This window comes from Felis catus, chromosome B2 (genome assembly GCF_018350175.1).
Source record: "Felis catus isolate Fca126 chromosome B2, F.catus_Fca126_mat1.0, whole genome shotgun sequence".
Classification (NCBI taxonomy): Eukaryota; Metazoa; Chordata; class Mammalia; order Carnivora; family Felidae; genus Felis; species Felis catus.
In genome coordinates, this window is record NC_058372.1 from 52661552 (window position 1) to 52686112 (window position 24561).

At 35.4% G+C, this 24561-nt stretch overlaps 1 protein-coding gene across 4 annotated transcripts in view; it reads right to left on the minus strand.

Annotated features, from left to right (window-relative positions):
• The window catches only part of HMGCLL1 (3-hydroxymethyl-3-methylglutaryl-CoA lyase like 1), a 192731-nt gene that overhangs the window by 37465 nt on the left and 130705 nt on the right, over positions 1–24561 (minus strand). The window contains exon 8 of one of the 4 annotated variants that reach the window (XM_019830745.3): positions 534–1142. The exons of the other annotated variants lie outside the window; for them this stretch is intronic. Coding sequence (XP_019686304.2) covers positions 1092–1142 — 51 coding nt within the window. The 3' untranslated portion in view covers positions 534–1091. Of the gene's footprint in view, positions 1–533; positions 1143–24561 lie in introns of those variants that run through there. 4 annotated transcript variants of the gene reach the window in all.

The following is a 24561-nucleotide window of genomic DNA, read 5'->3' on the forward strand; positions in this document are numbered from 1 at the left end:
CAAGCCATGAAATAGCAATTTGAAGCAAGGGTACATGACGTCAGGAGCAGTAAGCAGACTGAACCCACACTGAAGCTGAAGTGAGGAATAAGAAGTCCAAATCCTGGCTATGTTTTACTACTGTTCTGTATGCCCTGTAGATACTGCAAGATATAGGTGCAGCTTCTATCGCCTATTGATCTTGAAGCCAGACATTCATGCAGTCACCCTAAAGGTGACCGATAACATGGAAATATATATTTGAAAGTAGTTGTGTCGTTTTATTCCATTAATTATTTGAAATATTTAAAGTAAGAGCAGGAGGGGTGCTTGACAGCTAGTTAGCAGAGAAGGAAGGACAGACAGAAAAGGGGAGAGGGGTGAAGGAAGGAGAGGAAGAGGAGCAAAAAATACTTGCTACTGTTTTTAATTTTCACTGGCCAAAGGGCACCAGTGTAAAGGGGGCAAATTACTAAACCCAAGTATAAACAAAGAATCCAGGGGGCTTCTTATATCACGGGATTGACACAGGTGCATATTCATCTTTTGGCACATTTGGGAAATGAAAGTTCTACTCTTTATTCAAATACCATGAAGTTATTTACAACTAGATCTGGAGGCTTCATATTTATTATCATGAAGTATAAAGCCAAATGTCCCTTTTTCAGGAGCACCAAAGATTAACAGATTAGAATGTTTTCCACATGTCCATTTTTACTGTCAAGAGAATTTTAAAGAAGTTTTCCAGCTTCCGCAGCTGAACCAGATGTCAGTGGATCCCACAGTGAAATAAAATTGGCAGAGTAGCCTTCTCATGACCCCGGTGTTGTTTTATCAGGGATCAGTTTTATGTCTAAGATCCATTCCTTGCTGAAGACTGTAAAGTTTTTGGGTCCAGTCTGCCACAATTACTGAAATCCGCTGACTTGGTTGAACCACTGAAACTAAGCAATATTTCTTGAAACTTTTCTCACATGATGCTATAATTGTTGTTTGTGTTGGCACAAGAAAAGTAAAGGGTCTTATTTCCACTGTGAGTTTCTGGTCTCTGGTTTCAGAAACATCAGTAGAGAATATTTTACCAGCCACATTTTTTGTTACGTAAATAAGTCCTAGGGATTTACACTATAGGTTCCTCCATTATGTTCGCAAATGACCATGGGCTGAAAGACAGTGGATAGACACTTTGTAAGATAACTGTAGGAGTTAACACAATACAAAAAAAGGTGTTTTATTTTCATTGCTAGCTTTGGTTCAGGATTTCATGACCAGAAGTCCAAATGCAGTTATATGAATATATTTCATTCTTTTCTTTCTTTAATTTGTAATTTGTCACTGTTAATTTAAAAAGCATAAAGTAGACATGTAGTTTAAAACATAATAATATGAGGGGTGGCTGGGTGGCTCAGTCAGTTGGGCATCTGACCTTGCCCAGGTCATGATCTCGTGGTTTGTGTGTCTGAGCCCCGTCGGGCTCTGTGATGACAACCCAGCCTGCTTTGGAGTGCCTGCTTTCGAGTCTGTATCTCCCTCTTGCTCTCTGTCTCTGTCAAAAATACACAAACATAAAAAAAAATAATAAAATGAACATCCTGCTTACCCTACAGTTTAAGATAAAGCATCACTAATATATTTTTTTAATTTTTTTGAGAGAGACAGAGCATGAGAGGGGGAGGGGCAGGGAAAGAGGGAGACAAAAATTCTGAAGCAGGCTCCAGGCTCCAAGCTGTCAGCACAGAGCCTTATGTGGGGCTTGAACCCACAAGCTGTGAGATCATCACTAATATTTTTGAATCCCCCCGCAAGCTCTACTTGATGACATGTCCCCTCCTACAGAAAACTCTGCAAATCATGCTTTTGTTTTTCTTTATAGTGTTAAAATGATTGCTAATTTTGTCTATTTTCAAACCTTACATTTTTACATAACAAACATTACTTTAGGTATTCTTCAATAATTTGCTTTTTTCACCCATTATTAATTTTTGGAGATGAATCCTGTGATTACACATAGCTCTTAGATATTCCTTACCATAGCATATTTCATTATCTGAATATGCAATACTTTACCCAATTAATTTGAGATGGAAATTGGAGCTGATTCAGTTTTTATTATTAACATTTTTGCTATAAACTCACTGTATCTCCTGCTGTACATGTACAAGAGATTTTCTAAGTATATATCTCATTGAATTTCTGGATCATAGGGTAGGTACATGTTCAAAATTACTATAAAGAGCCAACCTTATTCAAAAGTGGTTGTATCACTACATAGTCTCATTAGCAGGATGTGAGATTTTCTGTAAATCAACATTATTACCAGCACTGGATATTCTGGATATCCAACCCTGGATATGTCTGACTTTTAGCTGCTTGGCAATATACAAGGAATAAAATGGAATTGCTTATTTTCATCTGCATTTTTCTGATTAATAACACGGCATTTGTGTTCCCTTTTGTGTGTAATACCCAATGGAGTCCTTTGGCCATTTTCCTACTGGTTTCTTTCTTTCAAGTATACATAGAGAAAGGAGCACAAATCATAACTGTACAGATCAACGAGTGTGCATAAGCCCACCCACATCAGAAAACAGAATCTCACCAGTCTAAGATGCCCTTCTCACATCACCCCCCCCCCCCCATTATGCTATTCCCATCTTAGCATCTATCACTAATGGATGAGTTTTATATGTTTTCAAATGTTACATAATATAATATACACTTCATCATGTCTGTCTTCTCTTGCTCAACAACTATTCTTGAAATTCAAACATGTTATATGTAGTAGTGTTTTGTTAATGATCATAAATGATAAATGCAGATACCACCATCTATATACATTCAATTGCTGACATGGATTTGAATTGCTTCCAATTTGGGGCTATTACAAAGAATACTAGTGTGAACATTCTTGAACATATTTTTTGGTGAACGTGTGTACATTTTGTTAGTATATATTTAGGAATGCAGTTGCTGAGTTTTAAGGTATGCATATGTTAAAAAGTGGTGGTATCAATTTAAACTTCCACCAGCACTGCTTAGGAATGTCATCTGTTCAAAATTCTTGCCAATACTTACCAGACTCTATAATTTTAGCAATTCTTGCAGCTATACAGTGGTATCTCACTGTGGCTTTAATTTACATTACTCTGATGATTAATGGAGTGAGTACCTCTTCATAGCTTATCAACATTAGTATACCTTCTGTTGTAAAATGTCTCTTTAACTCACTTGTTCATTATTCTATTGGGCTTTTAATCTTTATTTTTTTCATAGATTAATAGGAGTTCTACATGTCGTCGGTATACTATAACTTTGTCAAATATATAAAGTGCAAATATCTTTCCCCATGTCGTGGCTTGTTTTCTTTGTTGCTGTTGTTGTTGTTTAGTTTCATAATGTATCTCTTTTTTTTTAATAAACTTAGTATTTTAGGGCAGCTTTAGATTTTCTGAAAAATGTGAAGATAGTACCGAGAATTACTATATTAACTGTACCCAATTACCATAACCAGTTAATCCTATTATTGATATATTTTATTAATATGTATCCTGCTCTCTTTGGGTGGAAATTCTACAAATATCACTTAGAATAAATGGGTTGATACTGCTATTCATATCAATTCTAATTTTACTGATTTTCTGCTTGCTTGTAATATCAATTACTGAAAGAGGTATGTCAAAGTCTTCAAATGTAATAGGCAATTGGTCTATTTCTTGTTTGACTACTGCCAGTTTTGCCTCATAAATTTTGATGCTGTATTGTTAGACGCATACATATTTACAATTGTTATTTCTTCTTAGATAATTATCCTTTTGTCATTATGTAATATGGAAATTTATCCCTAGTACTTTTCCTTGTTTTGAAGTCTGCTTTGTTGGAAATTAATATTGCTACCCCAGCTGTCATTTGATTAGTATGGGAGCCTTCATGTTTAAAGCAGATTTCTGGTAGACAAAAAGTAGTTGGTTCTTATTTTTATCCACTCTGACAATCTCTGTCTTCAAAGCAGTGTAGTAATACTATTCACATTTGAAATGATTAGAGATTATAGGTAGATTATATCCACCATGTTTGTAAATGTGTTTTTTTTCATTACCTTTTCTCTTTTCCTACTCCCTTTTTTTCAGGCTTCTCTGGTTTTAACTGAGCATTTTATGATTCTATTGTATCTCTTAGTAAATCAATCGTAGTTCTTTTAAGAGTTTTTAGTCATTTATTTAGACTTTCCAATATACCTTTTTAACTAGTCTAAATTCACCTTCAAGTAATATGATACCATTTCATGTGTAGTGTTGATACCTTATAACAGAGTATTCCCAATTTCTCCTCCCATCCCTTCTAACATTGCTGTCATTCATTTAATTTATCATTAGGCTAATATTACTCTATCCTTTGTAACTATTCCTACTTTGAACCAACAGCTGTCTATTAGATGAATTAAGAATATTTTAAATAAAAGATTGTATTTTACATTAATTTATTGCATCTCTGCTCTTCCTTATGTAGATCTGATTTTTTCTGACATATATAATTTTCCTTATCTATGAAGAATGTCTTGAACATTTCTAGAGGACAACTTACTGATGATGAACTCCCTCAGGGTTTGCCTGAAAAAGCATCTGTTTCGAATGGGGGCCAAGATGGTGTAGCAGCATGGAAGTTCTTGGCTTTTTTCATCCCTGAAATGCAGCTAGATAAGCACCAAACCATTTTGCACACCTAGGAAATTGATCTTTGGAATAACACAAAAATCTGCATAATGCAAGACACAGAACTCAGCAGGTATGTAGTGTGGAGAGGTGAGGTGGGGGAGAGAGAAGCCTCAGAGAATAGGGAGATGTTTTTGTGGAGAGAGGACAAAGAAGAGGGAGAGAATGTGGCACATCTGAGAGTACAGGAAAAGGACTCCTCCCAAAAGTAGCTGGAGAGAAAGAGTGGAAATGCTCACAAGGGAATGAACAAGAAATCTGCTCCCCAACACCACTGATGGGGAGAAAGGAGAGGGTTGCAATACCATTAGGACCCTATAAACTGGGGAGCGCAGAGTTGGAAATTCTGGAGCTCAATACCTGGGGGTGCTGTGGTAGGAAGGGTGAATCCTTGGGAACAGGCAGTGTGAGGTCTGAGGGATCCATGGGCCACACAGGGAGAAGCGGTTTCCCTTTTTGGAGGGTATTTGGTAGAGACCACATAGCCTCCTCACAGGCAAAAGTCCCAGCAGACCCCAGAGAGCAGCCATGTTTGCTGGTATTGGAGCAAAGTGACCAGAGTGTGGTGAAACCTGGTGCCAGCTGTGTGTTGTGATTTGACATAATCTCTGAACCACTGCTGCTATGCAATTGCACACACTTTTTTCTGGGTAAGCTGGCACCAACCACAATCTCTGAACCTCTGCCACAGCATGATCACAAAAATGTTCTCTGGGGCAATGTGGCCCCAAGCCATTGCTCTGTGAGATCCTCCCCCAGAGGGATGGAGTGGGTCCAAGCTGCAGTGTTGTCAGAAGTGAGGGGTTTGGAAGCATTGCCCATCTGAGATAAAATTCGGGAGGGAGGTGCCACTTGGCAGGCTGATGGCTTGGATATTGTGGGGAAGTGTGGATACAGTGTAGAAGTGAGGAATGGACAAAAGCCTGAGACAAAAGAGAGATGTTTGGTTGTGGGTCAGTGAGAAACTCACAACCAGTGAAGAAATTGAATCATTAATCAAAAATCTCCCAACAAATAAAAGTCCAGGGTGGATGGCATTCCAAAGGAATTCTACCAAACATTTAAAGAAGAGTTAACACCTATTCTTTTGAAGCTGTTCCAATAATAGAAATGGAAGGAAAGCTTCAAACTCATTCTATGAGGCCAGCATAACCTTGATTCCAAAATGAAAGATCCCGCTAAAAAGGAGAAATATAAAGAATTTCCCTGATGAACATGGATGCAAAAATTCTCAACAAGATACTAGCTAAGTGGATCTAATAATACATTAAAAATTATTTACCATGATCAAGTGAGATTTATAACTGGGATGCAGGGCTGGTTCATATCCACATATCAATCAATGTGATACACCACATTTATAAAAGAAAGAATAACAACCAAATGATGCTCTCATTTGGTGCACAGAAAGTACTTGACAAAATACAGCATCCTTTCTTAATAAAAACCCTAAAGAAAGTAGGGATAGAAGGATCATACCTCAAGATCATAAAAGTCATATATGAAAGACCCACAGCTAATATCATCCTCAGTGGGGAAAAACTGAGAGTTTTTCCCCCAAAGGTCAGGAACACAATAGGGTTGTCCACTCTCACCACCGTTAATTCAAAATAGTATTGGAAGTTTTAGCCTCAGCAATCAGACAACACACACAAAAAAAATAAAAGGCATCCAAATAGACAAGGAGGAAGTCAATCTTAAAGTCTTTGCAGATGACATGATACTCTGTGGAAAACCCAAAAGATTCTGCCAAAAACTGCTAGAACTGATCCATGAATTCAGCAAAGTGGCAGGATATAAAATCAATGCATGGAAATTGGTTGCATTTCTATACATCAATAATGAAGCAGAAGAAAGAAAAATCAAGGAATCCCATTTACAACTGCACCAAAACCAAAAAAAATACCTAGGAATAAGCCTAACTAAAGAGGTGAAAAACGTATACACTGAAAACTATAGAAAGTTTATGAAAGAAATTGAAGAAGACACAAAAAATGGAAAAATATTCCAAGTGCGTGGATTAGAAAAACAAATATTGTTAAAATGCCTATACTACCCAAAGCATTCTACATATTCAATGCAATCCCTATCATAATAATAGCATTCTTCACAGAGCTAGAACAAACAATCCTAAAATTTGTAGTGAACCAATCCCAGACTTTAGCCTCTATTACAAAGCTGTTATCATCAAGACAGCATGGTATTGGCACAAAAACAGACACATAGACCAATGGAATAGCATAGAAACCCCAGAACTAGACCCACAAATGTATGGCCAACTCATCTTTGACAAAGCAGAAAAGAATACCCAGTGGAAGAAAGACAGTCTCTTTACCAAATGGTGCTGGGAGAACTGGACAGCAACATGCAGAAGAATGAAACTAGACCACTTTCTTACACCAGTCACAAAAATAAACTCAAAATGGACAAAGGACCTGAATGTGAGACAGGAGACCATCAAAACCCTAGAGGAGAAAGCAGGGAAAAACCTCTCTGACCTCAGCTGTGGCAATTTCTTACTTGACACATCCCCAAAGGCAAGGGAATTAAAAGCAAAAATGAACTATTGGGACCTCATGAAGATAAAAAGCTTCTGCACAGCAAAGGAAACAATCCACAAAACTAAAAGGCAACCAACGGAATGGGAAAAGATAATTGCAAATGACATACCGGACAAAGGGCTAGCATCCAGAATCTATAAAGAGCTCACCAAACTCCACACCCAAAAAACAAATAAACCAGTGAAGAAATGGGCAGAAAACATGAATAGACACTTCTCTAAAGAAGACATCCAGATGGCCAACAGGCACATGAAAAGATGCTCAATGTCTCTCCTCATCAGGGAAATACAAATCAAAACCACACTCAGATATCACCTCACGCCAGTCAGAGTGGCCAAAATGAACAAATGAGGAGACTATAGATGTTGGAGAGGATGTGGAGAAACAGGAACCCTCTTGCACTGTTGGTGTGAATGCAAACTGGTGCAGCCACTCTGGAAAACAGTGTGGAGGTTCCTCAAAAAATTAAAAATACATGTACCCTATGACCCAGCAGTAGCACTGCTAGGAATTTACCCCAGGGATACAGGAGTACTGATGCATAGGGGCACTTGTACCCCAATGTTTATAGCTGCACTCTCAACAATAGCCAAATTGTGGAAAAAGCCTAAATGTCCATCAACTGATGACTGGATAAAGAAATTGTGGTTTACATACACAATGGAGTACTATGTGGCAGTGAGAAAGAATGAAACATGGCCCTTTGTAGCAATGTGGATGGAACTGGAGAATGTGATGCTAAGTGAAATAAGCCATACAGAGAAAGACAGACACCATATGTTTTTGCACTCTTATGTGGATCCTGAGAAACTTAACAGGAACCCATGGGGGAGGGGAAGGAAAAAAAAAAAGAGGTTAGAGTGGGAGAGAGCCAAAGCATAAGAGACTCTTAAAAACAGAACAAACTGAGGGTTGATGGGGGATGGGAGGGAGGGGAGAGTAGGTGATGGGTATTGAAGAGGGCATCTTTTGGGATGAGCACTGGGTGGTGTATGGAAACCAATTTGGCAATAAATTTCATATATTAAAAAAAAACATGAAAGAATTTCAAAGACTCTCTCTTCTTTCCTGGCTTTGGGAAATGTTAGAGTGCAAGTACTGTGTTGTTTGGTTTTGTTTTTCAAATCCAAAGCTTGTTTATTATTTCAGGAAAAAATCCTATAAATAATAAATATAAATTAAAAAAAATTTGTAGCGAACCAAAAGAGACCTTGAATAACCAAAGAGATCCTGGAAAAGCAAACAAACAAAAAACCAAGGTTAGAGGCATCACAATTCCAGGCTTACAAAGCTGTAATCATCAACACGTATGGTACTGGCACAAAAACAGACACATAGATCAATGGAACAGAATAGAGAACCCATAAATGAACCCACAAACGTATGGCCAACTAATCTTTGATGAAGCAGGAAGGAATATCCAGTGGAATAAAGACAGTCCCTTCAGCAAACAGTGCTGGAAAAACTGGACAGCATCATACAGAAGAATGAAACTGGGCCACTTTCTTACACCATACACAATAATAAACTCAAAATGGATGAAAGACCTAACTGTTAAGACAGGAAGCCATCAAAATCCTTGAGGAGAAAGCAGGCAAAAACCTCTTTGACCTCGATCATAGCAACTTCTCACTCACTATGTCACCAGAGGCAAGGTAAACAAAAGCAAAAATGAACTATTGGGACCTCATCAAGATAAAAAGCTTCTGCACAAAGAAGGAAACAATCAGCAAATCTAAAAGGTAACCGGTGGAATAGGAGAAGATATTTGCAAATGACATATCAGGTTAGTATCCAAAATCTATAAAGAACTTAAACTCAACACCCAAAAAACAAATAATCCAGTGAAGAATTGGGTAGAAGACATGAATAGACACTTTGCCAAATAAGACATCCAGATGGCCAACAGACCCATGAAAAGATGCTTAACATCACTAATCATCAAGGAAATACAAATAAAAACCAAATTGAGATACCACCTCACACCGGTCAGAGTGGCTAAAATTAACAACTCAGGCAACAACAATGTTGGCAAGGATGTGGAGAAAGAAGAACACTTTTGTACTACTGGTGGGAATGTAAACTGGTGAAGCCAGTCTGGAAAACAGTATGGAGGTTCCTCAAAAACTTAAAAATAGAATTACCCTATGACCCAGGAATTGCACTACTAGGAATTTATCCAAAGTATCTAGGAGTGCTGATTCATAGGAGCACATGAACCCCAATGTTTATAGCAGCGTTACCATAATTGCTGAAGTATGGAAAGAGTCTGAATGTCCATAAACTGATAAATGGATAAAGAAGATGTGGTATACATGTTGTATGTATACATGGTGTGCACACACATACACAATGAATATTACTTGGCAACCAAAAAGAGTGAAATCTTGACATTAGCAACAACATATATAGAACTAAAGGGTATTATGCTAAGCAAAATTAGTCAGAGAAAGACAATTGTTGGGGCGCCTGGGTGGCTCAGTCGGTTAAGGGGCCGACTTCGGCTCAGGTCACGATCTCGAGGTCCGTGAGTTCGAGCCCCGTGTCGGGCTCTGTGCTGACAGCTCAGAGCCTGGAGCCTGTTTCGGATTCTGTGTCTCCCTCTCTCTGACCCTCCCCCGTTCATGCTCTGTCTCTGTCTCAAAAATAAACGTTAAAAAAATTTTTTAAAAAAAGAAAGAATTGTCATATGACTTCACTCATCTGTGGAACTTAAGATACAAAATAGATGAACATAAAGGAAGGGAAGCAAAAATAATATGAAAAAAGGGAGGGGGGTAAAACATAAGAGACCCTTAAACACAGAAACCAAACTGAGGGTTCCTGAGGGGGTTTGGGTGGGGGGGATTGGCTAAATGGACAAGTGGCATTAAGGAAGATACTTGCTGGGATGAGCACTGGGTGTTATATGTAGGGGATGAATCACTGATTCTACTCCTTAAATCATTATTGTACTATATACTAACTAACTGGGATGTAATTATTCAATTAAATAAATAATAAATAAAATACAGCTAGATTCTCATATCTTCTTCTGTATCCAGTCTCTTTTGATGTGACATTTTATAGGAGCACATGAAGAAAAGCTAGTCTTATTTAAATATGTAGTTGGAAAAGTAAGACTCTTAATAACCTAAAGTTTATTTCAATGTTGAGTCCAAAATCATGTCAATAAGTTTTTTTAGTCTGTTACCTTTAAATCTGTTGGAATATTTTTCACATTGAATGGATATTTTTACCCATGTAGAATTTTGGAACGTCATGCATTAGTCACTTGGTAAATGTTGGTTCACAGGTACGTATGGATCTTGGCAGTGTTCACACATTTAGTTATATAATATGAAAGATCAAAATGAAAATTAATATTTTTTTAAAAAGCATTTGTTTCTCCAATTCCTTTGAGGAATAATTCTGTTGAATACATAATTCTAGGATTCTTGGGTTTTTTCCTTCAACATTTTAAATGTTATTTTTTGAGAGAGAGCGAGAGAAAGTCCCTGTGCATGAGGCCAGGCCGGGAGACAGGGAGAGACAATTCCAAGCAGGATCCACATGGTGAGTGCAGAGTCCAACATGGTGCTCGATCCCATGACTATGAGATGATGACCTGAGCCAAAATCAAGAGTTAAAAGCTTAACCAACTGAGCCATCCAAGTGCCCCTTTCCTTTATTTTTAATATTTCACCCCACGTTCCTATTGGTGGCACGATTTCTAATGAGAAATCCAATGTGATTCTTATCTATGTTCCTATATAGGTAAGAAGTTTATTTTCCTTTGGCTTCTTTTAAGGTTTTCTCTGTCTGTAGTTTTCTATAACTTGAATATGATGTGCCTAGGTGTAGATATTTTTATATTTATCCTGATTGGTGTTCCCTGAGTTTCCTGGAGCTGTGATTTGGTGTCTGCCATTAATTTCAAAATTCCCTCTGATATTGCTTTAAATATTTCTTCTACTCTCCTTTTCTTCTTCTTCTCTTACTCTAAGAACACATATGGTCTACCTTTCAAAATCATCCCACAGTCGTTGTATAGTTTGTTTTTTTCTCTTTGCATTTCAGTTTTATGAAGTTTCTATTGACATATTTTTAATGGTTATTTTTTGAGAGATCAAGAGATTGTGAGGGGGTGAGGGGGCAGAGAGTGAACGAGAGAATCTCAAGCAGGCTCCACATTGTCAGCACAGAGCCCAAAATGGGGCTTAAACTCACAAACTGTGAGATCATAACCTGAGCCAAAATTGAGTACAATGCTTAAGCAACTGAGCCATCCAGGCACCCCTCTATTGACATATTTTTAAGCTCACTGATTATCTCTTTGGCCATGTGCAGTCCACTGATGAGTCCATTCTTCATTTCTGTTTCTTTTTCCCTCCTGCAATTCCTTTTAATATCTTCTTAGATTTTCCATCTCTATGCTATATTCACATCTCTTTTTTGCATGTTTCTACTTTTGCTGCTAAAGCCTTTAATATCATATTCATAGTTACTTTAAATTCCCTCTCTGAGTATTCTAACATCTGTATCATATCTGAGTCTAGTTCTGATGTTTTGTCTCTTTAGGCTTTTTTTTTTTTCTGTTTTCTGCATGGCTCTTGGCTGGTTTTGTGATTTTTTGCTGTTGTTGAAAGCCAGACATTTTGTATCTGATGACAGAAACTGAGGTAAATAAGCTGAACACATGTGAGAATTTGAGAGTTTAGCTAGGAGTTTGGCTATTTCGAATGTTGTAGCTGTAACAGCCAGAGGCTTTAGTTTCCTTGATTTTGTCTTACCTCTTTATGTAGAATTCCCTAAGTATTCCTTCTCAGAGAGAGTTTATATCTTGCAGCCCTTTCAGCTTTAATTCACTGCTAGTATGCTAAAGACTTGTTGGTGTGATGATAAGGTGTAGGGGAAGGGAAAGACTTTATAATCTTAAGACTCTTAGACTTTTAGTGGGCCTGTATCTGAGATGACCTTCACAAGTGTTTCTCTAGCATTATCAATTTTTTCTACTCTCTTAGTAAGACATGAAGTCTAACAGGGAGTGCAGTGGGATGGATGTCCTTCCCCAGCTGGGATAAGTCTCTGGTAATGTCTTTTTCCCTAGAGAATAGGCTTTTGTAGGGAGAATGTTTTGGTAATATTACACAGTGAATATTCTTCCTCTCTCCTTGCCTAAACCACAAGATCTTTCTCAGCTCCTCACTATTGGAACTTGGTGAAGTTCCTTGAAGTAAAACTCATGAAATTGTGATGACTCCTCGAGTTTGGAGCTAGAATTTCTCCCTCTCCTTCTTATCCATGCTTCCCCTCCAGCAGCTGGTCAAAATACCATTTACATGTTTCTACCGGATAAGGAGATCTCAGCTGTGCAACTCTGGATTTGTCTTTCTATCTCCAGATTTCAGGATAGAGGTTTGCCCTGCAATCTCAGTTCTCTGATGGTTCCAAGAAAAGTCATTTATTTTCAGTTAGATTTTTTTTCTTGTTTTAAGAATAAGGGTGATGATTTCCAAGCTCTTTACACCGGACACTGATAACAGAGTTTTATATCTTTTTTACAGACAGAAAATTCTAATTTTAATGTAATCTACTTATTGATCTTTTTCTATCTTGTTAGCTCTTTATTAAATAATATACCACTGTCTATGCAAATCATTTTCTCTCATGTTGTTTGCTTCCATGCTTAGAGTTAGGAGGCATCAGGACTTGATAATATGTACAATGTAAGATAAGGATTAGGATTTTTCCCCCCATGTGGATATCTAGTTGAATAAGCACCATTTATTGAAAAGATCACACTTTTCCCAGTTTCAGACTTGCTTTTAAATTTAAGGCAAGAGAAAAAAAATTGAATAGTGAGAAAAACTGAGCACCAAATGTATGGTATAGATACATTATACACTGAAATAACCATGTATTTTTCTTTTTAAACTGTAAAGTAGTGATTTCTAATACATTTTCTAATGTTGAACCTAACTTGAATTCGTAGAATAAAACAAAGTTCTCAGTTTATATGTTACCTTCTTATACATTATTGTATTTTGTTTATTAATTATTTAGGATATGGCATCAATGTTCATGAGTGAGACTGGCCGTTATTGTCCTTTTATATACTGCCCTTGATTGATTTGGGAGCCAGAAGTATATTACTTGTAAAATGAAATGGGATTTCATTTCTGTATTTCAGTATTGTCTGAAAATGTTTGCGTAATAGAGAAACGACTTCCTTTATGTTCAACATAACTCACCCATAAAACCATTTGTGTCTGATGTTTTCATTGTGGGAAAAAAACCAAACTATTGTTTCAATACAGATCTATTTCTTTTTTTCCATTTCTGATCATTTATATCATTCCATGAATTTTCTTTTCACATTATTTTTCAAATATGTTGATGTAACAATTTCTTACATTTTGATCTATGCTACATCTGTAATAGTGTACATTCCTTCCATCTTCTCATTTCTCCTTATGATATCAAAAGTGAGATAATTTAAGCCATTCAAAGTTGCACAGGAAACTAATAAACTCTTAACAGAAGTTAGGAAGAAACATAAATTTCCATATGAATTTAAAATAGAGAAGTGAAAAAAGAGTACATATGAATGAACATAGGAATTTATCTGTCAGATAATGATAGAGAGGTCTTAAACATTTACAGACCAGCAACTTCTTTGGGTGAATGGATTATAAAAGAATAAATATGTGTTAAAAAGAGATTACCTAAATATTACATATAATCAAAATAGTTCTTAAAGATTAAAATATTATTTAAAGAAAATATGAAAACAGACATGAATCTAGGTTAGTAACCACACAGATGTTTAAACACTTTACATATATGTTTAGTTTTTTAATGACGTAGCAAAACTCTCAAGTCATTAGTGAGGCACCATTGCAGGTCAGTCTCCTGGTCTTATGCAGACTCAAAATTTGCATTTGAAATGACATCTTGTTTAACTGTCATTAAATTAATGTTTTCCGGCTTTATTGAGAAATAGCTAACATACATCACTGCATAAGCTTAAGGTGTACAGCATAATGACTTGACTTACATTTATTAGGAAATGATTACAGTAAGTGTAATTAGCATCCATCATCTCATAGAGACACATTAAAAAGAAACAGCCAAAAAGGAATAAAACTTTTCTTGTGATGAGAACTCTAAGGTTTTACTCTTAATTCTGCTGTATGATACATATGAAAGTTGTTAACTATAGTCCTCATGCTATACATCACCAGTACTTATTTATCTTAGAACTTGAAGCTTGCACTTTTTGAAGATATTTTCCCAAGTTCCCTTCTCCTCTTCCCGCACTTCTGATAACCATAAAACTGATGACTTTCGTCATGAGCTTGCTTCCTGCCCCCCCATGCCCCTGTGGGTGTCTTTTTTCTTTTTTTAGATTCCATATGTAAGTGAGTTTATACACTATTGTCTGTCTGCCTTATTTCACTTAATGTCCTCAAGGTCCATCCATGTTGTCACAAATGGTAGATTTTTTTTGTTTTTATGTCTGAGTAACATTCCATATTATATATTATAATATTCCACATTATGTATTCCATTTTATATATAATATTTACATTATATATTCCATATTATATATTCCATAGCTTCTTTATCCACTTATCTGTCTGTTTTTTCCATGTCTTGACTATGGTGAATACTATTACTATACATGTGGGGGGTGCACATGAGAAGGTTATGCCAACATTTTTAAAAAGTTAGATGAAAGTAAAATTCACAAAATGATATAAATGATCAGAAATGAAAAAAAGAAATAGAACTCATTAAATGATAGTTTACATATTTAATTTCTTTGACTATATTCTCAGAAGTGGAACTGCTGGATTATAAAATAGTTCTATTTTTAATTTTTTGAGGATACTCCATTCTTTTTTTCTATAGTGGCTGTATCACTTTACAATTCCAGCAACAAGGCAAAAGGATTCCCTTTTTCTCAACATCCTCACCAGCACTGGCTATCTCTTGTCTTTTTGGTGATGGCCATTCTAACAGGCATGAAGTAATCTCTCATTGTGGTTTAGATTTGTATTTCCCTAATGACTAGTATTCCCTAATGAATAGTGAGTATCTTTTCATGTAACTGTTGGCCATTTGTGTATTGCCTTTGGAAAAATATCTGTTCAGCTATGTTGCCCATTTTTTAAATAGGATATTTTTGTTTTTTGCTATTGAGTTGTAGTTCTTTATATATTTTGGTATTAACTCCTTATCAGATATGTTTTGCAATTATTTTTTCCCATTCCATAGGTTGTCCTTTTACTTTGTTGAAAGTTTATTGGGCTGTGCAGAAGCTTTTTAGTTTAATGTAGCCCAACTTATTTTTTATTTTGTTGCTTGTACTTTAGTGTCATATCCAAAGTGTCAGTGCCAAGATCCATGTTAAGGAGATTTCTTTCCAGTTTTCTTTCATAAATTTCACGGTTTCAGATCTTATATTTCAGTCTTTAATCTGTTTCAAGTAAATTTTTGTGAATGGTATAAGACAAGTGTCTAGTTCTGTTCTTTGACATGTGAGTATCCAATTGTCACTGCACCATTTACTTCAGAGACTGTCTTTTCTCCAGTAAGTATTCTTGGAATCCTGATCCTATTAGTTGAACATATTTCTTGGGTTTACTTCTGGGCTCTCAATTATATTCCATTGATCTATATATCTTTTTTTAAGTTTATTTATTTTGAGAGACAAAGAGACTAAGCAGAGGGTGGGGCAAAGAAAGAACGGGAGGATCCAAAGCAGTATCTGTCAGAGCAGAGTCCAATGCAGGACTCAAATGCACAAAACTGTGAGATCAAGACCTGAGCCAAAATCACGAGTTGTATGCTTAACCAACTGAGCCACCCAGGCACTCCATCCATATGTCTTTTTTTAATGTCAGTACTATACTCTTCCTTTTGCTGTTGTATTTATTTTTTTTACTTGAAGTACGGCTGACAAACAATGTTACATTAGTTTCAGGTGTAGAACGGAGTGATTTGACATTATACATCATGCTCACCACAAGTATACCCACCATCTGTCATCATACAAGACCATTACAATACCACTGAATATATCCAGTGCTGTGCCTTTTATCCCGATGACTTATTCATCTCATAACTAGAAGCCTGTATCCCTCACTCCCCTTCACCAATTTTGCCCATCCTTCTACCCCCTCTCTCCTTTCACCATCATCAGTTCTATTTAGGAGGCTGTTTCTGCTTTTTGTTTTATTTTTTAGATTGCACATATAAGTGAAGTCATATGGCATATTTCTTTGTCTGACTTGTTTCACTTTACATAATTCCCTCTAGGTCCATACTTGTTGCAAATATACCTCATTCTTTTTAATTGCTAAATAATATTCCACATCTTATTTATCCATTCATCTATGGAAGAACCCTTGGATTGCTTCAATATCTTGGTTATTGTAAATAATGATGCTATAAACACAGGGTCCATATATCTTTTCAAACTAGTGTTTTCATTTTCTTTGGGTAAATAGTAGTGGAATTACTGGATGATGTGGCATTTCTACTTTGTACTTTTTGGGAAACCTCCATAATTTTTTCCACAATGGTTGCACCAATTTGCATTCCTGCCAACAGTGCACCAGGTTTCCTTTGCCTCCACATTCTTGCCAACACTTATTTCATGTCCTTTTGGTTCTGGCCTTTCTGAGAGGTGTAAGGTAATCTCTCATTGTGATTTCAATTTGAAATTCTCGGATGATTAGTCATGTTGATCATCTTTTTGTGTGTCTGTTGGCCATCTGTAGGTCTTCTTTGGAAAAAGACCTATTCAGGTCCTCTGCCCATTTTCCATCTGGATGATTAGCATTTGGTTTTGAGTTTTATAAGCTCTTTATTTTAATATAACTTTTTTATCAAATAGTTATGAATATCTTCTCCTATTAAATAATTTCCTTATCAATTTTTATGATTTCTTTTGCTGTAAAAAAGCTTTTTATGTTGGTGTGGTCCCAATAGTTTATTTTTGGTTTTATTTCCCTTGCCTGAGGAGACAATCTAGAAAAATATTGCTAAGACTGATGTTAGAAAGATAACTGCCTTTTTTTTTACTTCTAAGAGTTGTAAGGTTTCAGGTCTCACATTTAGCTCTTTAATCCATTTTGAGTTTTTGTGTATAGTGTGAGAAAGTGGGCCAGTTTTGTTCCTTTGTGTGTATTTGTCCAGTTTTTCCAGCACCATTATACAGATTGTATTTTCCCTATTGTATATTCTTGATTTCTTTGTTGTATATTACTTGACCATATAAATGTGGTTTTCTTTCTGGACTATTTTGTTCCACATATTTATGTGTCCACTTTTTGTGCCAGTACCATTGATTACTGATCTTTGATTACTACATCTTTGTAGTTTATTTTCAAATCTGGCATTGTGATACCTCCAGCCTTGTTCTTTCTCAAGTTTGCTTTGGCTATTTGGGAACTTTTGTGATTCATAGAAATTTTACTATTATTCTAGTTCTACAAAAAAATGCTGTTGGCATTTTGAAAAGGATTACACTGAACCCATAGACTGCTTTGGGTAGTGTGGACATTGTTACAAAATTAATTTTTCAAGTCCATGAATACAGAATATCTTGACATTTGTTTGTGCTGCCTTCAATTTCTTCATCAGTGTGTGAGTTGTCACAGTATAGGTCTTTTACCTTCTTGGTTAAGTCTAATTACTTAGTACCACATTGTTTTGATTTCTATGGCATTGTTGTATAGTTTGAAATCAGGACGTCTGAACTCTCCTATTCTGGTCTTCTTTTTAGGATTGTTTTGGAAATTCAACATCTTTTGTGGTTCCGAATAAATTTTAGGATAGTTTTTGCTGATTTTGTAGAAAAAAAAATGCCATTAAGATCTCAATAGATCGTGATAGATCATGACAGGCATCACATTGAATCTATAGATCGCTTTTGGTAGTATTGACATTTTAACAATTCGTCTAGTCTATGAACAGATGATACATTTACATTCATATGCATATTTGCTTTCATTCATTAATGCATTTTGGTTTTAAGAGCAGAGATCTTTTTACTTCCTCAGTTAAATTTATTCCTAATTTTTTTGTCCTTTTTGATGCTATTGTAAATGGGAAAATATTCTTTTTCAGATAATTCGCTGTTAGCGTATACAAATGCTAATGATTTTTGTATGTTCAATTTGTATCCTTTAACTTTACTGGATTTGTTTTTGTGTATTCTTTGGGATTTTCATCATATAAAATCATGTCATCTACAAAGAGAGACAATTTTACTTCTTCCTTTTCAATTCTCATTAATTTTATTTCTTTTTCTTGACTAATTGCTCTGGCAAGGATTTCCAATACTGTGTCGAATAAAAGTGGTAAGTGGGAACCCCTGTTTTGTTCATGATATTAGAGAAAAAGCTCTCAACTTTTCTGCATTGACTATGTTATCTGGAAGTGTGTCATATAAGACCTTTTTACACTGAGGTTTGTTGTTTATATCCTAATTTAAGTGGTTTTAATCATGAATGGATGTTGAATTTTATCACTTTTTGAATTTCTCTTGTAATGGCCATATAGTTCTTCATTTATTTTGTTAATGTATCCCATTGATTAATTTGTGGTGGCTGAAACATCCTTGTATCCCAGGCATTATACCCATTTGATTATGGTGAGTGATCCTTTAATGCCCTGCTGAATTCAATTTGTTAGTATTTTATTGGGAATTTTTGCTTCCATATTGATCAAGAAAATTGGTCTGTAGTTTTCCAAAAGAGACTTGTTCTGGCTTTGAAATTAGGGATATTTTGGCCTTATAAAATGAGTTTAGAAATGTTCTCTGCTTATTATTTTTTTTAAATGTTGAGGATTGGTGTGAATTCTTACATAGGTGTTTGATAAAATTCATCAGTGTAGCTTTCTGATCTTGGGTTTTCCTTTGTTGGGAGGTTTTTGATTACTGATCCAATATCCTTACTATTGACTCAGTCTCTTATTAGATTTAAAAAATTCTTTCTGATTCATTCTTGTAGGCTGTATGTTTCTAAGAATTTTTCACTTCTGCTAGTTCAGGTTGTTGCATATGTTGATGATAGTGGACTCTTATGATCATTTATTACATATTTAAAGTTTATTATTTTGAGAGTGTGTTCATGTGAGTGGGGGAAGGGAAGAGAGAGAGGGAGAGAGAGAATCCCAAGCAGGACCTGAGCTACCAGTGCCAGGCCCATTGAAGGGCTTGACCCCACAAACTATGGGATCAGACCGGAGCCAAAATTAAGAGTTGGATGCTTAATCAACTGAGCCATCCAGGTGCACTGATCCTTTATGTTTTTATGTTAGCTGTTGTAATGTCTCCTTTCTCATTTTTAGTTTTGTTCATATGGGTTCTGTCTTTTCTCCTTGGTTAGTCTAAATTAAAGTTTGCCAAGATGGTTTACATTTGCAAAGAAATGATTCTTGGTTTCGTCAAACTTTTCTTTTCCTGTGTTATTTTATTTTTATCTACTTTAATTTTGATTTTTTTTCTCTCTTCCTAATTCTGGGCTCATTTTGTTCCATTTTTTAAGGGAAAGAGTTAGGTTGTTTACTTGGGATCTTTTTTTGTAATGTGGGTATTTATTGTTAGGAACTTTCCTCTTGGAATTGCTTTGTTGCATCCTATGTTTTGATGTGTGGTGTTTCCATTTTTGTTTGTCTCAAGATACTTTTTTATTTGTCCTTTCATTTCTTTTTTTATCCATTGGTTGTTTAGGAGAAAGTTGCTTAACATACATGCATTCTAGAATTTTCTTGTTTTGGTCTTTTTATTTATTTCCAGTTTCATACCACTGTGGTTAGAGAAGACACCTGGTATGATTTCAGTCTTCCTGAATTTGCTAAGACTTGTTTAGTGGCCTAACATGGACACACCCAGTTAATGTTCAATGTGTACTTGAGAAAATGTGTATAGGCATACCTCATTTTATTGTTTGCTTTATTGTACTTCACAGGTAATATATCTATATCTATCTATCTATCTATCTATCTATCTTTCTATCTTTCTATAGAAGGTTTGTGTAAACCCAGAGTCAAACCAGTCTACTGGCATCAATTTTTCAACAGCAACATCACTTGGTATTTCTATGTTATATTTTGGTAATTCTCTCAATATTTCAACTTTCACATTAATACTTTACTTGCTATGGAGTCCTATCACCAGTGTTTATGACTCCCTGAAAGTTCAGAAATTTTAGTGATATTTTTTAATTAAGGTATGCATTTTTTAAGACAACATGCTATTGCACATTTATTAAACTACACTATAGTGTAAACACCACTTTCATATACACTGAGAAACCAAAAATTCATTTGACACATTTTTCAATAATCACTTTATTATGGTGATCTGGAACTGAACCCCAAATATCTCCAAGATATGTCTGTATTCTCCTATTCATCACTGACAGTGGAGTATTAAAGTCTTTATTATTGTACTATTATTTGATTTTCCTTTAGCTAAGTTTATGCCTTATGTATTTAGGTGCTCTGATGTTCAGCACATAAATATTTAGTTGTTATATCTTGATTGACACCATTAGCATTATTTAATGACTTTTACTGGATCTTTTACTATTTTTACAGTTTATTTGGTCTAATATAAGTATAGCTACATCTGCTTTTTCAGTGGTTAACATTGAAATGAGTTTTTCCATTACTTCGCTTTCTATGTTGGTCTTTAAAACTAAAATGAGTCTCTTGTTGGCCGCACCTTCTTGGATCTTGTTTTTTTGTTTTCCATTTAGTCATTCTATGTCATTTTAAAACAAGTTTATTTATTATTTTTGAGAGAGAGTGTGAGCTGGGGATCGGCAGAGAGAGAGGGAGACAGAATCTGAAGCAGGCTTCAGGCTCTGAGCTGTTAGCACAGTGCCCAATGTGGGGCTTGAACTCCTAAAACGTGAGACCATAACCTGAGCTGCAGTTGGAAGCTCAACCACCTGAGCCACCCACGCATCCCTCTATGCCTTTTGATTGAAATTTTTAATACATTTAGGTTGAAAGCAATTACTGAAAGGATTTACCATGAACAGTTTATTTTTTTGTGGTTTTTTGTGAGTCCATTGTTTCTTTATTTTTTTTATCCCACTCTTTTTGTGTTTTGATATCTTGTGGTATCAATATGCTTTGACTTCTTGATCATGTTCTTTTGTCTGATTATTACAGGTTTCTATGGTTATAGTGAGGCTTACATAATATATCTTAAAATCATAACCTTCTATTTTAAACTGATAACTTAATTGCAATGGAATTTCTATACTTTTGACTTTACTTTTACTTCCCTCACTTTTTTAGGTTAGTGATGTTAGAATTTACATATTTTTATATTGTCTAATAATATAATATTGTCATAAAAATAAACATAACTACATTTAATGTTATTTAAATAGAGTTGTAACTGAATTATATACCCTCATTACCATAATACAAAATTCAACTTTCACTACATATTTCCATTACCAGTAACTTTTATATTGCCTTCTAATGTTTTTTTATGACTCAATTAGCTTCCTTTTTATTTCCATTCAATTCTGTAGCTTTTTTATAGGCAGGATTAGAAGTGATGAATTCCCTCAACTTTTTTTTTTTTTTTGGTGAATACTTTCCTTCAGAAATTGAGACAGAAAGTTTTGACATGCATAGAATTCTTGGTTGTTATTTTTTTTCTTTCAGTATTTTGAATATTGTCATCTTCTCTGGACTGAAAAGTTTCTGTTGAGACATCTGTTGACAGTCTTATTGTGAGGGTTCCCTCATAGGTAACCTCCCTCTTTTCTCTTGCTGTTTTGTCAGAAGTCAAAGAATTTTAAATTAATTATGTCTTGGTATAGCCTTATCCATGTCTCCATTGGGTTCTTTGGGCCTCATGAATCTGGATGTCTATTTCCCTCCTCAGCTTTGAGAAGGTTGTCAGCTAATACTGTTTAAAATATACTTTCTTTCCTTTCATCTTTTTCTTCACCTCCTGAAATTCCAATGATGCAAATATTGTTTATTTTCATTGTGTTCATAAGTCCCTAAGTTTTCTTCACTTTTGTTTTTCTTTTTACTGCTCTGATGACGGATAATTTCAAATGCTTTTTCAGGTCAGCACTTCTTTCTTCTGTTATGATCAAATCAGCTTTTGAATCTCTCTAAGTAATAGATTAGTTCATTTACTTTATTTCCTAGCTCTAGATTTATATGTACGTATGTGTGTTGATAGCATCTCAAACTTCTAACTTTGTTCATGCATTATTTTCCTAATTTAGTTTGTGTTCTTATAGTTCACCGAAGTTTTAAAAGATTATTCTGAATTGAGATTTCATACATCTTTATTTTAGTATCAGTTATTACAGCTTTTTAAATTTCCTTTGGCAGTGTCATATTTATCTCATTTTTTCAAGATCCTTGATCCCTTATGTTGTTGAGCATCTGAGTAAATGGTCTCCCTCTTTCAGACTTGGCAGGTTCTCTTTGTCAGAGACAATTCTCTACAAGTTTGTTCAGTTTAGGTTCTAAATATGTCTGATTGTAATGTCCTTGGCCAGGTGGTACCCATGACTATTGTCTATTTTAGGGCAATTCAAATGGTCACTCTTGAGGTAGAGTGTGAGAGAGTCTGTCACTGGCTGAAAAGAGTTGGATAGGACTGCTAATTTGGTCCCTTGCCCAAATGAGGCTGTAGAATGGGTTCATCAGTTGCCTTAGTCATCTGGTCAAATTTATTATATGGTCATGTCTGGGTAGTATAATCAGCATTATGTGAAGCTTCCCTGAATGGGCAGGGCAGCAGCAGAAGACCTGGGGCCTGTACAGCTTGTTGTTTGTTGTCTCATGGCTCTGATCAGGCAACAGCGTATACTGAATTCCCTGATCAAGTGAGACCACCAGTTTTGCTCTGCAGGTGGGGGAACCACAAGCTATGTTCTCTGTTAAAGTGCCACTGTAAGCAGGGCTATTGAAAGGGCCTTGCAGCTTTCCATTTGCTATGGTAAGGTTCCCTAGTTGGAAGTCCTTAAGCTGTACTCAGCAATAAGTTGGGCTAAAAATTAATTTTCCAACCTGGGTACAGTAGAAGCAGCAGCTTCAAGGCCACTAATCCTTTATGTAGGTGAATTTTTTAAGAAAATTATTTTGAAAGGATTACAGGTGCCATATTTTTTAATATAAAGTATTCTATTTATTTAAACTTATAAAGACAAAACCCAAATATTCCAGTAATCTCCAACAATCACCCATATATTCCTGTATCTATGAGGGTTTCTTGTTTGTTTTTTTACATTCCACAGTATTTATCTCTACCTGACTTACTTCACTTGGCAAATGCCCTTGAAATCCATCCATGCCGCAAATGGCACATTTTAACTTTTTATGGCTAAATAATATCCTATCATATGTATAACATCTTTATCAACTAATCCATCAGTGGGCACTCAGGTTGTTTCCATATCTTGGCTATTGTAAATAATGATACAGTGAACATGGTGGTGTATATATAATCGTTTCATGTTAATAATTTTATTTTTTTTTCAGATAACTTCCTTCCACTTCTTCAAAGTGGAATTGTTGGATCACATGGTAGTTATATTTTTAATTTTGTTGAGGTACCTCCATACTGTTTTCTATAATGTATACACCAAATTACTTTCCCACCGACAGGAATGAAGGTTACCTTTTCTACACATCCTCATCAACACTTATTTCTTGTATTTTTAATAATAGCCATTCTTACAGCTCTGAGTAGATACCCCATTCTGGTTTGATTAGCATTTCCCTAATTAGTGATGGTGAGGATCTCTTCATTTACCTGGTGACCATCTATGTGTAGTCTTTGGAAAAATGTCTATTCAGATATTTTGCCCTTTGTTTAATCAGATTGTTTTTGTTGTTGAGATATGTTACATATTTTGTCTTATTAGTCCCTTATCTGATACATAACTTGTAAATATTTTTGCCTACTCAGTAGGCTGCCATTTGATGGATTTCTTTGCTGTGCAGCAGCTTTTTTGTGTAATGAAATCTCACTTGTTCATTTTTGCTTTTGTTGGATTCAAAAAATGATCACCAAGGCTCATGTCAAAAAGATAATTGCCTATGTTTTCTTCTAGAAATGGTATGGTGTCATGTCTTACATTAAGTCTTTAATCAATTTTAAAATTTTGTTTTTTATATAAGATTGTAGTTTCATTCTGTGGTTTGTGGATATCTAATTTACTAATTTATCAGCTCCTGTGTCATAAATTATTTGACCCTACATTTGTGGGTTTATTTCTGGATTCTCTTCTGTTCCATTGATCAATACATCTGTTTTTATG